The sequence below is a fragment of the Erythranthe guttata genome, chromosome 5, assembly GCF_056151865.1.
Source record: "Erythranthe guttata isolate IM_541 chromosome 5, IM_541, whole genome shotgun sequence".
Lineage (NCBI taxonomy): Eukaryota > Viridiplantae > Streptophyta > Magnoliopsida > Lamiales > Phrymaceae > Erythranthe > Erythranthe guttata.
In genome coordinates this window covers 10964185-10980007 of record NC_142537.1, presented here as the reverse complement: position 1 = coordinate 10980007, position 15823 = coordinate 10964185, and the positions used below count along the sequence as shown (strand labels likewise).

The following is a 15823-nucleotide window of genomic DNA, read 5'->3' as shown; positions in this document are numbered from 1 at the left end:
CACTTGGATTTAGTTCATATAGGTTGTTTAATAGTCGTCCTTTGCAAATCAAATTCTCATTCTTTTGTATAATGCAAATCGAATTTCCAAAAACAAAAGTAAAACCTTCAATATCTAGTACAGGAATAGAAATAAGGTTTCTAATGAGCGACGGAACAAATAAACAATCGTTCAAAACAATAGGAAAACTAGAATCCAAAACTTTTAAGTAAATTGTGCCAATGGCTTCAGCAGCAACTCTTGCTCCATTCCCCATCCTTAGGTAGGTCTCACCCGCTCTAAGTCTTCGACTTCTTGTCATTAGCTGCAAATCATTGCACAAATGTGAGCCACAGCCCGTATCCAATACCCAAGAAGAAGAGTTGACAGACAAATTTACGTCAATGAAATACGTACCCTTTTCAGAACCTTTCTGCTTTAGGTAAGCCTTGCAGTTGCGGCGCCAATGTCCTTTCTTTCCACAGTGATGGCAAGCATCATCAACTTGTTTGCTAACCTTTGCTTTGGGGCCCCCACTACCTTCACCCACTTCGAACTTGCTGTTTGGGAAGGGAACTCTTTCCTTTCTCTTCTTTTGGAAAGAACTCTTCTTTCCAGAAGTAGCAGCAATGAGAACAGACTTCTCTTTCTTAATGGTGGACTCGAAGCTGACCAACATGTTCATTAACTCATCCAAGGGAGGATCTAGTTTGTTCATGTTGAAGTTCACTATGAACGATTCATAGGAACTAGGGAGAGACAACAGGATCAAATCCAACGAGAGCTCGGCCGGGAGGGTGACATCAAGATTCACTAGCTTTTCAAGGAGAGTGATCATTTTGAGACAGTGCTCGTGGACCGAAGTCCCTTCGCGCAGTCTCGCCGTGATCAACTCCTTTGTAGCAGCGTACCTTGATGCCATAATATTCTCACTATACATGCTATCGAGATGAGCCTTTATGTCGAAAGCATGCAAGTGAGACTCATATTTCCTCGCAAGCGCGGGCTCCATGGCGGCTATCATATAGCACCTAGCATGAGTGTCATCTTTCTTCCAAACTTCATAAGTTTCTTTTTCAGCATCAGTCGCTGTGTCAGGTATAGTGGAGGGAAGTCTCTCGTTCAAAACATAGAGACGCCCCTCAACAGTTAGCACAAGCTTAAGACTACGCAACCAATCTAGGTAATTAGGGCCATTGAGTTTATTGTCGAGGATTGACATTATGGGATTCTTAGACATGATTATCTGAGACATATAGAGAAGAGGATTATTAGAGATTCGCGTTAAATGATTGTTACAATTAAATGTTTGGACTTGTGTTATTTAATTGTTCTCCCACTAATTTTATCGAATTCCACTTCCCTCTAGTAGACAAACGAGAAAACTGATTTTTCTTAATGGGCTTTAGGTCCAATAGACAAATATAACCCGTAGTTAATCTAGCCCGATTATATTTGCCCAAAGGTAGATCACAATCAATCATATCCATAATATGACCCTAAATTAATTTTCCTCACATTTGATAATGACCTAAGTTAATCTCGCGAATATCAAAATCGTCGTGTGTCAAGTCTAACCTACCAATCAAAGATGCTCATAGAACTCGATTATGCCAAACTAATGCAGTCCCTAGTTAATCTAGCCGACCACGTTAATTCAACATAACCCTTTTCTATGGCTACCTTCATCAATATGTCAATTGAATTACTGTTTACTCTACCATAGCACTCCCCGCTAACACGGCTTACTGCACTATAGTAAAGGGCTACACATAATCCAACCGTTGGCAGAAGGAAAGAAATAACTCAACAGATTGGGTTTTTCTTGATAGCTTCAAATGATTCTTAAATTAAGAATGAGGGATTTTTAATTTATTGAAATGTTTTATCTCATCAGAAGGTTTTGGATTGGTCTATGTGATTCCTACATCTATGTTCTCTAAAGGTATATGGAAGCGCATATTGTCCTAAGAGGAACATACGACCTAATGTCATAATTAATTACATTAATTAATTATCGAGTTTTTCAAAATAATTATAGAACCTCAACTAGCATAAATCATTCAAATAATGTTGAGGTACTACTAATTAAGTTGAATTTATAATCAATATTATATATGTGTTCTATTAATTGAAATCAATTTAACAATTTAAATTAATTAATTAATCTAACACCTATTTACTAAAATAGATGATTGTCGATCCAATTATCTAATTGGGATTAATTGAAAATAATTTTCCAAAAATTAAAATCAATTTGTTTTAAGTTTAATTTTAGAAATCTGAAATAATTTTTTTTTTTTTTTTTTTTTTTTTTTTTTTTTTTTTTTATTTTCAGTGGACCGGTTCGGCCCAACCGGTCTGACCGGTTCGGACCGAAGCGGTCCGGTTCTGCCCGGTCCAGCTGACCCAAATCAGTGGGCCGGGTCAGTCGGACTGAGAACCGGTCTGACCGACCCGAATCCACGTGGATTCGGTCAACTAGATCGCACACAACCATCGAACCGGCCGGTTCGACCGGTTCGATCCGAACAATTAAAAACCGACATTTTTAAAACAATTTCAGATCCGGTTTTCCAATTTTAAACAATTTTAAAGCTGGAAAAATTCTAAACAATATTTCAAAAATATTTTAAACTTACAAAAACTCCCAATTACATAATACGACAATCACTACTTTAATAAATCGAATATGCATATGAAAACGAACGCAATTAATTGCGCAACGAGCTTTGATACCACTGTTGGGTTTCGGGCACGCATACGCAGCGGAAAACAAAAATTTTATGCGATTTAAACGACTTTAAAACACACAAGTACATGCCCGACAAATTAAATCAATTAATTGCGTACCTTTGCGCTTCCAGCGAAATTAAAAACAACACACATGCTAATAAATTTAACCGAATTTAAATCAATTAACATGCTCGCGTTTAAACCAAATAACATGCTTGCAATGATTTAAAACGATTACACATAATCACATAAAATCATACGAAACAAACATGAAATCATAGTTTAAACATAATCGAACCGAAACTAGGGTTTCGTGTATTTACCTCTTGAAGCGTGAGGTAGGAGCGTTTAGCAAGTCGAGATTGCTACGGAAACCAATCCGTACAATCGGGACAGCAGCGGTGCAGCAGCAGCGGCGGTGAGTAAGCCACGGCGGCGCGTGAGTTTCACGCGCGGACTTCCGGGGCGGCGCATGGGGCAGCGTGCGGCTTCGGCTCGTGCGTTGCTCCTCGATTCTTCGATCTACGATCTTCCTCCTCTCGGATTTCACCTCGTATACTTCGATCTACTAAAACGTGGCACTAGACACGAAGTAGTTAGAATAAAACGGAAGAAACGAAAAGAGGAAAGAATACCGAAAGAGGAACGGCCAATAGATGGCCGATTCCGGCGACGGAGAGGCGTCGGCGGCGGCGCGGTGGTGGCCGCGGAAAGAGAGGCCGAGAGAGAGAGAGAGGGGGACGGCCGCTTAGGGTTAGGGTTTTTGTGTGTGTGTGCAAGGCCTATAAATCATGTATTTATAGTCCCTTGCATAAAACCCTAGCGGGCTTAAGTTGGACCGGGCCCAACAGCTTAAGCTCGTCAGTTCCTTTAATCGCTCGTCTCTCTCAATTCAATGACCGAAAAATTGCAACGATTACATTTTCGGAATCATTATAATTTCCTCGTCATTACGAGTGCCATCTCTTATTTTCCAACTTTCCAAAAGTGGAAACCCTAGTTCAGTGGACTTTCTAAATTTGGAAACTTCCCGATTTAGAAAGTTCACTAACACGTTCGCCTATTCTTTTCCTTTTCTTATTCTCATTCGTAATTCCAAATTACGAATGTTGGATTCAATCGTATTGACTTCCAATTATGCAAAGATAAACTATTTTATCTCTGACCGTTTATTCACAGATCTCATGCGCACGAGCAGTGTGACCCTCGATGGTTCAGGTGTAAGCTAGCCGTGGGCCCACAACTCTTTGTGGTCAAAACTCGTCCCTTAGAGTTACGATTAAGATGAAACTCGTTTCACCTTAATCACCCAACGAATCAAGATTGGCGTCTAGCAACTACGCGTCATGATTCCCTAGATACAAATGAAGTGCCTGCAAGAACCTTCAGATATAGTTAACGTACAGTACGGTCCCTTCGATGCATATGTCCCGATCGAACTAGAGGCATTGGTTCATCGAGACCTCTTTATATGTTCGATGACGGTGCGATCGTTCCAAGTGTTGTAATCGTCACGTGCATGACTTAGAGAATCGAATTCTCTAATCATCACTTAGTCAGCTCTGGCCAGAGACTTAGAATGATTACAAACTTTCAGAACACACAGGACATCCAAGACTATTCTAGCGATCGAATCCCCGACTACAATGCACAGACCTCCCACTAGATTTCGGACTGCACGAACACTGGCCCTTGGGATGGTCCTCGGTGGAACTCAGGGACAGGTCACGATACAGCTGGTCCTCTAGTGAAGTCACGGTGATGTCTAGGTCATAAGGACTAATGGTGTACAACTATACCATAGATATCTCTACTCGATTATTGGGAACCACTTAGAGATTTCTAGGGTGAGGGAGTTCAGTGAACTCGTCAACTTACGAGCACCCACTTATGCATGCCGATATCACAATACCGTTTACTGATGAGATGCAGTACACATACACTAAGTGCTAGTCTTAATGGGAAAGGCCGATATCCTCATTAGTGGCGCGACCCTTCGACTAGGAACAGGTTTAACAGTTATAATACTTAAGTAAATATCTCACGATCCTAACGATCAATTACTAGTACTTGTAATAACTACAAGGACTATATCTATGCTTGTGACAAAGGGACAAAGATATAGAATGCCAATGTGTTTTATCATTAATACGAATAAAGGTTCGTTTATTACAATAATAAATACGAAAGACCACAGCCACATGTTGTCTTGTTGGTCACCTACTCTAACAATCTCCCACTTGACCTAAAGCCAACTACCCATAAATCGCAATCCCATCGACTCTCGATGTTTCTCATGGACCGATCTCGGTAAAGGCTTCGTGAAGGGGTCTGCAACGTTCTCTTCCGAGGTGACTCGTTCAACCTTGACTTCACCTCTATCAATGATCTCTCGGATCACGTGATACTTCCTCAGAATATGCTTCGACTTCTGATGAGATCTCGGCTCCTTAGCTTGCGCCACGGCTCCGGTGTTATCACAGTACAACGGTACTGGATCACTAGCATCAGGAATGACACCCAACTCTTGGATGAACTTCCTTATCCAAGTCCCTTCCTTTGCAGCTTCAGACGCTGCAATGTATTCCGCTTCGGTAGTGGAATCGGCCGTCGTGCTTTGCTTGGAACTCTTCCAACACACGGCACCACCATTAAGCGTGAATATAAATCCAGAATTCGACTTTGAGTCGTCCACATCCGATTGAAAACTAGAGTCAGTAAAACCCTCTAATTTCAACTCGGTACCCCCATAGACCAAAAATATATCCTTAGTCCTTCGCAAGTACTTGAGGATATCTTTCACGGCTTTCCAGTGAGCCGGGCCGGGGTTAGACTGATATCTGCTTGTGACACTCACAGCATACGCAATATCGGGTCTCGTACACAGCATGCCATACATTATGCTTCCTATGGCAGAAGCATAGGGCGTCCTTTTCATCTCCTCGATTTCACTAGGTGTTTGCGGACACATAGATTTCGAGAGACGAACCCCATGGGACATTGGCAAGAATCCCTTCTTGGATTCTTCCATGCTGAACCGTTTCATAACGGTGTCTATGTACAGGCTTTGGGATAAGCCAAGCATCTTTCTTGCTCTATCTCTATAGATGCGTATTCCTAATACGTAAGATGCTTCTCCCAAATCCTTCATTGAGAAACGTGTGGACAACCATGCTTTCGTTTGTTGCAGCATTCCTACGTCATTCCCAATGAGTAGAATGTCATCAACGTAAATCACTAAAAATATTACTGCCCTCCCACTAACCTTCTTGTATACACAAGGTTCCTCCGGATTCTTCTCAAAATCAAACTCTTTGATAGTTGAGTCGAACCTAATATTCCAACTGCGGGATGCTTGTTTCAATCCATAAATGGATCGCTGGAGCTTGCAAACCTTTTGCTCACTTCCAGAAGATATGAAGCCTTCCGGCTGCGCCATGTAAATTTCTTCCTCAATGTCTCCATTAAGGAAGGCGGTCTTCACATCCATTTGTCATATCTCGTAGTCGTACCACGCAGCTATGGCCAGCAAAATCCTAATGGACTTTAGCATCGCGACTGGCGAAAAGGTTTCCTCATAGTCAACACCTTGCCTTTGAGTGTATCCTTTTGCTACCAATCTAGCTTTATAGGTCGATACCTTTCCATCAACTCCAATTTTCTTCTTATAGATCCACTTGCAGCCTATAGGAACAATTCCTTTGGGTGGATCTACCAAGGTCCATACCTTGTTGGAGTACATGGAGTCCATTTCGGATTTCATGGCAGTTAGCCAATGTCCCATGTCCGCATCCGATACGGCCTCATTGTATGTTCTTGGATCTCGTCCAAGATCAACATGATCTTCATCATTTTCGAAGAGGAATAACCTATCCGGCATTTTCCGAACTCTTTCGGATCTACGTACCGTAGGTTCAGGAGGTATATTAGTGGTTTGTTGTATTGGTTCGATTACTTGTTCTTGCGTTTGAACTTCACTTTGTGGTTCTTGAACTACTTCAAGTTCTACCATGCTGCCCTTTCTATCGGATAGAAACTCCCTTTCCAAAAAGGTGGCATTTCTCGAAACAAACGTCTTTGCTTCTTTGACATAGTAGAACTCGTATCCCATCGAGTCTTCGGGATACCCCACAAAATAGCACAAGTCGGATTTACTATCCAACTTATCTCCCACTAACCGCTTCACATAAGCGGGACAACCCCATATCCTAATATGTTTGTAGTTGGGTTTTCGGGAATGCCAAAGTTCATAAGGTGTGGATTTAACTGCTTTGGTGTTAACTCTATTCAGCAAATACGCGGCAGTACGGAGTGCATGACCCCACAAGTATGCCGGTAAGTTTGTGAACCCCATCATTGATCGAACCATATCCAATAAAGTTCGATTCCGACGTTCGGATACTCCATTAAGTTGAGGAGTTCCCGGTGGAGTCCATTGGGACTGTATCCCATTTTCTTTTAGATAGTCAATGAACTCGATGCTCAAGCATTCTCCACCACGATCGGATCGCAGCTTCTTAATACTTCGTCCGAGTCGCTTTTCTACTTCGTGTCTAAAATCTTTGAACCTTTCAAATGTTTCAGACTTGTACTTCATTAAGTATACATACCCATACCTAGAATAATCATCGGTAAAGGTAGCGAAGTAGTTATATCCACCCTTCGCACTAACACTTAGTGGACCACATACGTCTGTATGGATCAAATCCAAAAGACCCTCGGCTCGTTCCATTTTCCCTTTGTAGGGTGACTTGGTCATTTTCCCTTTAAGGCAAGATTCACAAGTTTGTAGTGATTTCACGTCCTCCAAAGAGAACAATCCTTCACTAACAAAATCGTTCATCCTTCTTAAAGAGACATGACCTAATCTAGCGTGCCAAAGTTGTGCGGGGTTTTGATCTATCTCCTTACGTTTTGCTGATATAACATTAATAGGTATTTCACTTGGATTTAGTTCATATAGGTTGTTTAATAGTCGTCCTTTGCAAATCAAATTCTCATTCTTTTGTATAATGCAAATCGAATTTCCAAAAACAAAAGTAAAACCTTCAATATCTAGTACAGGAATAGAAATAAGGTTTCTAATGAGCGACGGAACAAATAAACAATCGTTCAAAACAATAGGAAAACTAGAATCCAAAACTTTTAAGTAAATTGTGCCAATGGCTTCAGCAGCAACTCTTGCTCCATTCCCCATCCTTAGGTAGGTCTCACCCGCTCTAAGTCTTCGACTTCTTGTCATTAGCTGCAAATCATTGCACAAATGTGAGCCACAGCCCGTATCCAATACCCAAGAAGAAGAGTTGACAGACAAATTTACGTCAATGAAATACGTACCCTTTTCAGAACCTTTCTGCTTTAGGTAAGCCTTGCAGTTGCGGCGCCAATGTCCTTTCTTTCCACAGTGATGGCAAGCATCATCAACTTGTTTGCTAACCTTTGCTTTGGGGCCCCCACTACCTTCACCCACTTCGAACTTGCTGTTTGGGAAGGGAACTCTTTCCTTTTGCTTCTTTTGGAAAGAACTCTTCTTTCCAGAAGTAGCAGCAATGAGAACAGACTTCTCTTTCTTAATGGTGGACTCGAAGCTGACCAACATGTTCATTAACTCATCCAAGGGAGGATCTAGTTTGTTCATGTTGAAGTTCACTATGAACGATTCATAGGAACTAGGGAGAGACAACAGGATCAAATCCAACGAGAGCTCGGCCGGGAGGGTGACATCAAGATTCACTAGCTTTTCAAGGAGAGTGATCATTTTGAGACAGTGCTCGTGGACCGAAGTCCCTTCGCGCAGTCTCGCCGTGATCAACTCCTTTGTAGCAGCGTACCTTGATGCCATAATATTCTCACTATACATGCTATCGAGATGAGCCTTTATGTCGAAAGCATGCAAGTGAGACTCATATTTCCTCGCAAGCGCGGGCTCCATGGCGGCTATCATATAGCACCTAGCATGAGTGTCATCTTTCTTCCAAACTTCATAAGTTTCTTTTTCAGCATCAGTCGCTGTGTCAGGTATAGTGGAGGGAAGTCTCTCGTTCAAAACATAGAGACGCCCCTCAACAGTTAGCACAAGCTTAAGACTACGCAACCAATCTAGGTAATTAGGGCCATTGAGTTTATTGTCGAGGATTGACATTATGGGATTCTTAGACATGATTATCTGAGACATATAGAGAAGAGGATTATTAGAGATTCGCGTTAAATGATTGTTACAATTAAATGTTTGGACTTGTGTTATTTAATTGTTCTCCCACTAATTTTATCGAATTCCACTTCCCTCTAGTAGACAAACGAGAAAACTGATTTTTCTTAATGGGCTTTAGGTCCAATAGACAAATATAACCCGTAGTTAATCTAGCCCGATTATATTTGCCCAAAGGTAGATCACAATCAATCATATCCACAATATGACCCTAAATTAATTTTCCTCACACTTGATAATGACCTAAGTTAATCTCGCGAATATCAAAATCATCGTGTGTCAAGTCTAACCTACCAATCAAAGATGCTCATAGAACTCGATTATGCCAAACTAATGCAGTCCCTAGTTAATCTAGCCGACCACGTTAATTCAACATAACCCTTTTTTATGGCTACCTTCATCAATATGTCAATTGAATTACAGCTTACTCTACCATAGCACTCCCCGCTAACACGGCTTACTGCACTATAGTAAAGGGCTACACATAATCCAACCGTTGGCAGAAGGAAAGAAATAACTCAACAGATTGGGTTTTCTTTATAGCTTGAAATGATTCTTAAATTAAGAATGAGGGATTTTTAATTTATTGAAATGTTTTATCTCATCAGAAGGTTTTGGATTGGTCTATGTGATTCCTACATCTATGTTCTCTAAAGGTATATGGAAGCGCATATTGTCCTAAGAGGAACATACGACCTAATGTCATAATTAATTACATTAATTAATTATCGAGTTTTTCAAAATAATTATAGAACCTCAACTAGCATAAATCATTCAAATAATGTTGAGGTACTACTAATTAAGTTGAATTTATAATCAATATTATATATGTGTTCTATTAATTGAAATCAATTTAACAATTTAAATTAATTAATTAATCTAACACCTATTTACTAAAATAGATGATTGTCGATCCAATTATCTAATTGGGATTAATTGAAAATAATTTTCCAAAAATTAAAATCAATTTGTTTTAAGTTTAATTTTAGAAATCTGAAATATTTTTTTTTTTTTTTTTTTTTTTTTTTCAGTGGACCGGTTCGGCCCAACCGGTCTGACCGGTTCGGACCGAAGCGGTCCGGTTCTGCCCGGTCCAGCTGACCCAAATCAGTGGGCCGGGTCAGTCGGACCGAGAACCGGTCTGACCGACCCGAATCCACGTGGATTCGGTCAACTAGATCGCACACAACCATCGAACCGGCCGGTTCGACCGGTTCGATCCGAACAATTAAAAACCGACATTTTTAAAACAATTTCAGATCCGGTTTTCCAATTTTAAACAATTTTAAAGCTGGAAAAATTCTAAACAATATTTCAAAAATATTTTAAACTTACAAAAACTCCCAATTACATAATACGACAATCACTACTTTAATAAATCGAACATGCATATGAAAACGAACGCAATTAATTGCGCAACGAGCTTTGATACCACTGTTGGGTTTCGGGCACGCATACGCAGCGGAAAACAAAAATTTTATGCGATTTAAACGACTTTAAAACACACAAGTACATGCCCGACAAATTAAATCAATTAATTGCGTACCTTTGCGCTTCCAGCGAAATTAAAAACAACACACATGCTAATAAATTTAACCGAATTTAAATCAATTAACATGCTCGCGTTTAAACCAAATAACATGCTTGCAATGATTTAAAACGATTACACATAATCACATAAAATCATACGAAACAAACATGAAATCATAGTTTAAACATAATCGAACCGAAACTAGGGTTTCGTGTATTTACCTCTTGAAGCGTGAGGTAGGAGCGTTTAGCAAGTCGAGATTGCTACGGAAACCAATCCGTACAATCGGGACAGCAGCGGTGCAGCAGCAGCGGCGGTGAGTAAGCCACGGCGGCGCGTGAGTTTCACGCGCGGACTTCCGGGGCGGCGCGTGGGGCAGCATGCGGCTTCGGCTCGTGCGTTGCTCCTCGATTCTTCGATCTACGATCTTCCTCCTCTCGGATTTCACCTCGTATACTTCGATCTACTAAAACGTGGCACTAGACACGAAGTAGTTAGAATAAAACGGAAGAAACGAAAAGAGGAAAGAATACCGAAAGAGGAACGGCCAATAGATGGCCGATTCCGGCGACGGAGAGGCGTCGGCGGCGGCGCGGTGGTGGCCGCGGAAAGAGAGGCCGAGAGAGAGAGAGAGGGGGACGGCCGCTTAGGGTTAGGGTTTTTGTGTGTGTGTGTGCAAGGCCTATAAATCATGTATTTATAGTCCCTTGCATAAAACCCTAGCGGGCTTAAGTTGGACCGGGCCCAACAGCTTAAGCTCGTCAGTTCCTTTAATCGCTCGTCTCTCTCAATTCAATGACCGAAAAATTGCAACGATTACATTTTCGGAATCATTATAATTTCCTCGTCATTACGAGTGCCATCTCTTATTTTCCAACTTTCCAAAAGTGGAAACCCTAGTTCAGTGGACTTTCTAAATTTGGAAACTTCCCGATTTAGAAAGTTCACTAACACGTTCGCCTATTCTTTTCCTTTTCTTATTCTCATTCGTAATTCCAAATTACGAATGTTGGATTCAATCGTATTGACTTCCAATTATGCAAAGATAAACTATTTTATATCTGACCGTTTATTCACAGATCTCATGCGCACGAGTAGTGTGACCCTCGATGGTTCAGGTGTAAGCTAGCCGTGGGCCCACAACTCTTTGTGGTCAAAACTCGTCCCTTAGAGTTACGATTAAGATGAAACTCGTTTCACCTTAATCACCCAACGAATCAAGATTGGCGTCTAGCAACTACGCGTCATGATTCCCTATATACAAATGAAGTGCCTGCAAGAACCTTCAGATATAGTTAACGTACAGTACGGTCCCTTCGATGCATATGTCCCGATCGAACTAGAGGCATTGGTTCATCGAGACCTCTTTATATGTTCGATGACGGTGCGATCGTTCCAAGTGTTGTAATCATCACGTGCATGACTTAGAGAATCGAATTCTCTAATCATCACTTAGTCAGCTCTGGCCAGAGACTTAGAATGATTACAAACTTTCAGAACACACAGGACATCCAAGACTATTCTAGCGATCGAATCCCCGACTACAATGCACAGACCTCCCACTAGATTTCGGACTGCACGAACACTGGCCCTTGGGATGGTCCTCGGTGGAACTCAGGGACAGGTCACGATACAGCTGGTCCTCTAGTGAAGTCACGGTGATGTCTAGGTCATAAGGACTAATGGTGTACAACTATACCATAGATATCTCTACTCGATTATTGGGAACCACTTAGAGATTTCTAGGGTGAGGGAGTTCAGTGAACTCGTCAACTTACGAGCACCCACTTATGCATGCCGATATCACAATACCGTTTACTGATGAGATGCAGTACACATACACTAAGTGCTAATCTTAATGGGAAAGGCCGATATCCTCATTACTGGCGTGACCCTTCGACTAGGAACATGTTTAACAGTTATAATACTTAAGTAAATATCTCACGATCCTAACGATCAATTACTAGTACTTGTAATAACTGCAAGGACTATATCTATGCTTGTGACAAAGGGACAAAGATATAGAATGCCAATGTGTTTTATCATTAATACGAATAAAGGTTCGTTTATTACAATAATAAATACGAAAGACCACAGCCACATGTTGGCTTGTTGGTCACCTACTCTAACATGGATATGGATGTGGGTTTTATCTATGAATATGGATATGCTGTTGTGGTTTATTATATGGATATTTTAGTTTATCATGTTAATTGTTTGATATGTTAATTAAGTACGAAGTTTAGATGTGTGGCTATGGATTTTTTTTTAATATGTCAAGTTGTTGTGTATTGGTAAGTATGTTTTATGGGTATGCTCGCATTCAGATGTTATGCTGTCGAATTTTTGGCTAAACTTTTGTACATAATCATTTTCAGGCTGATTTGGAGCGAGTTTATGATGAGACCGTGCGTGATGGAAGTGACGAAAGCACGGCCAACTTGACTGCAATTGAAAAGGTTTTGGGAAAGAGCCAAGGCCTTGGAATTAAAAGTTCAAGCACAAGGATTGGAAAGTCGAGCTTTTCTTCAACACCATCAGACGTAGAGATTCAAATGGAGATTCAAATGAAGGCAATGCAAGAACAAATGCAAATGAAAGACGAACAAGTGAATCGATTGGAACAACAATTGCAGGAACCCGAGAAACAATGCAAGAACAAAATAAAGTTAAACATGAAAAAGTTGATCGATTAGAAGAGCAATTGCAGGAAACTTGAAGTATTTTGAACACCTTGCTCGAGCGTTTTAATAGTGGAGTATAAAAACGAGAAGAAATTAGTGTGCCTCTTGAACTAATACATTTATGGTTTCAAGTTTTTATGTAATTTTTGAATTGATGTTTGTGTTGTATTTTGATATTTAATTGGTAATCGTGGATTTTAATATTTTTGAGTAAATATGGTTTTGGTTTTTATTTTTTATTTTTATTTTTTTTAACAGCTGATTTTATTTTGTAATAGAAAATAATTAAAATAAATTAATTAATTAAAAAAAAAGTTTGCGACGAAAACAAAATCATCACAAACAAAAATGAGTACTTGAGACGAAATATAATTCCGTTAACGTCGCCAAATTAATTAAAGCCGGGCGACGAAAACACTATTTAGTCGCAAAAAGATTCAGTAAACTTGCGACGAAATCTGCAATTTCATAGCAACCACTGGCGACGAATATGCATTATCCGTCGCGAATAATAAAAAAAATAATTGTTTTCAGAAAATACGGTTTTAACGACGAAGTTGTGTTTTCGTCGCCACACTTGGCGTCGCAATTGTATTCTCGTCGCTGACTTTGCGACTGGGCGTTTGGCGTCGATTTTTGACTGATTGGGCGACGAAAATAAAACGTCGTTAATCGTGATAAAACGTCGCTACGAGATAGAATTCGTCGCGAATTTTTGTCGCCAGTCTTGCGTTTTGGCCTAGTGTATGAGCACATAATGAATCGAAAAGAGGCAGTTAAATCATCTTCGGGGTCAAGGGGGTGCAAAATCCTGACTAAAGCACTGACTGAAGGAACGCCTGAATCGAAGCTCAAAGGTCGTGGTCGCGGACGTACTAAATCTACGGAAGAATCGGTTGTAACTGCCACAGAACGGGTCAATTTCTTTTCCTTTCTTCCTTCGTTTCTCGCACAATCTATAGCCTCATATGTTAATGTGAGGGCCGATGGTAATTGTAGGTACCGATGCATTGCCGAAATTATTTATGGAAGTCAAGAAAGATGGACACAACTAAGAACAAACTTAGTTGTAGAGTTTATGGAGCGTCATCATTTATATGCTGATATGTTTAGTGGAGATGAAGAGGGTCGTAATGCAGTCACTGATCATATTCTGACAAGCAGTCATGAAAGCGGGCATGCGCCACGGACCAAATGGACGTCAACATATATGGGACTGGCAATTGTTACGAGATACAACGCAATGGTGCTAATATTCATTGAGTTCGGTAGTTTTACTTATCTACCTCTAGTTGGGAATCTTGCGTTATCAAATATTATTCCTATGTCGTTACATAAATATCATTTCATGATTCTTCGAGTACCGATTTACTGCCCTCTACCTCGTCTCCATCCTCAGTGGAGGTATTACGCAACTCCCAATTTACTCGCCTTACAAGATTTTTACGCTGATCGACTAGCTTTGTGGACGACGTTAAGTACTAGGCATAGGTAGATTTGGCGTTTTTTTAATTTTTTTTAATTTTTTGTATGTTGAACTTTGTTATTGTATTTGGATATTGAACTTATCTATAGTATTTGGATGTTGAACTTTGTTATTGTATTTGGATGTTGAACTTATCTATGGTATTTGGGTGTTGAACTTTGTTATTGTATTAGAATGTTGAACTTTTTTATTTGGATCACGCGACCAAAACTTCTCTGTTCGTGTGAACTCACGCGAGTAGCGTAATTAAAAAAAAAAAAAAAAAAACTTACTCGCGTGATTTCACTTGAACAGAAAAGTTTTGGTCTCTTGATTTCACGAGAGCAAAACATCCCTGTTCGCGTGAAATCACGCGAGTAAGTTTAAAAAAAAATAAGAATAAATTAAGTCGCATTAAAAAAAAATGTACTCGCGTAGTTTTACGCGAACAGAGAGCTTTTGCTCGCGTAGAATTACACGAGTACATGGTCTCTATTCGCGTAAAACTACGCGAGTACAAATTTTTTTTTCAACATATTTAAAATACAAAATAGAAAATAGAGCAATTTCTTGACACAATAAAAATAGAAAATTGAGTAATCGTCAAACACAATCAAAATAGAAAATCAAGTAATCGTTAAAAACAATACAAAAACAGAAAAACAACTAATTGTTCCACACAATCAAAATAGAAAAATGAGTAACAATCATCCTAGTACAAAACCAATGAAAATGGAAAACAATAGTCAAAATGGAAAACAACTGTCATAACCATCCTACTGTCTAACCCTCGATCCCCTACCCCTAGTCCTCAGTCCCCTACGACCCCTTCCCCTCCTGGGTACAAGATGGAAATATTGAGCATGGGGCATCATCAAATCAAGTAATTTTGGTTGGATTGACATAAATTGTTCTGCCGCATCAAGCCCATTCTGTCTGTACACGATCGAAAATAGGAGACGAACTATCTCGTTCTCAAACGGCTGATTTGGTTGTGTGTGTGTGGGGGGGGGGGGGGGGGGGGGGGGGAGCGCGGGGCAACAACGGGCTGAACTGAAGTTGTCGCTGTTGTGGGGTTGCACAAATACTGGTGCGTACGTTTCATATACCACTTCATATAGTTCGGATGAACTGTTTCAGGAGGCCACACTTCCTCGTAGTTCGATAAGTTAATGAAGTTGGCGTTTTCATTCTCCCACATGCCGCCGGGTGCGTGAAAT

The 15823-nt window shown here is 40.3% G+C and overlaps 2 protein-coding genes across 2 annotated transcripts in view; both read left to right on the top strand.

Moving 5' to 3' along the window:
* LOC148770608 (uncharacterized) overlaps nucleotides 1–13150 on the top strand; it is a 34115-nt gene extending 20965 nt beyond the window's left edge. The window contains exon 4 of the mRNA XM_088817938.1: nucleotides 12833–13150. Coding sequence (XP_088674064.1) covers nucleotides 12833–13150 — 318 coding nt within the window. The remainder of the gene's footprint in view (nucleotides 1–12832) is intronic.
* A 745-nt stretch (nucleotides 13151–13895) lies between these two features.
* LOC105954871 (uncharacterized) lies at nucleotides 13896–14633 on the top strand. Its single transcript, XM_012978554.2, has one exon. It carries the CDS (start codon nucleotides 13896–13898, stop codon nucleotides 14631–14633), a length of 738 nt encoding a protein of 245 aa, XP_012834008.2.
* Nucleotides 14634–15823: the final 1190 nt, after the last annotated feature.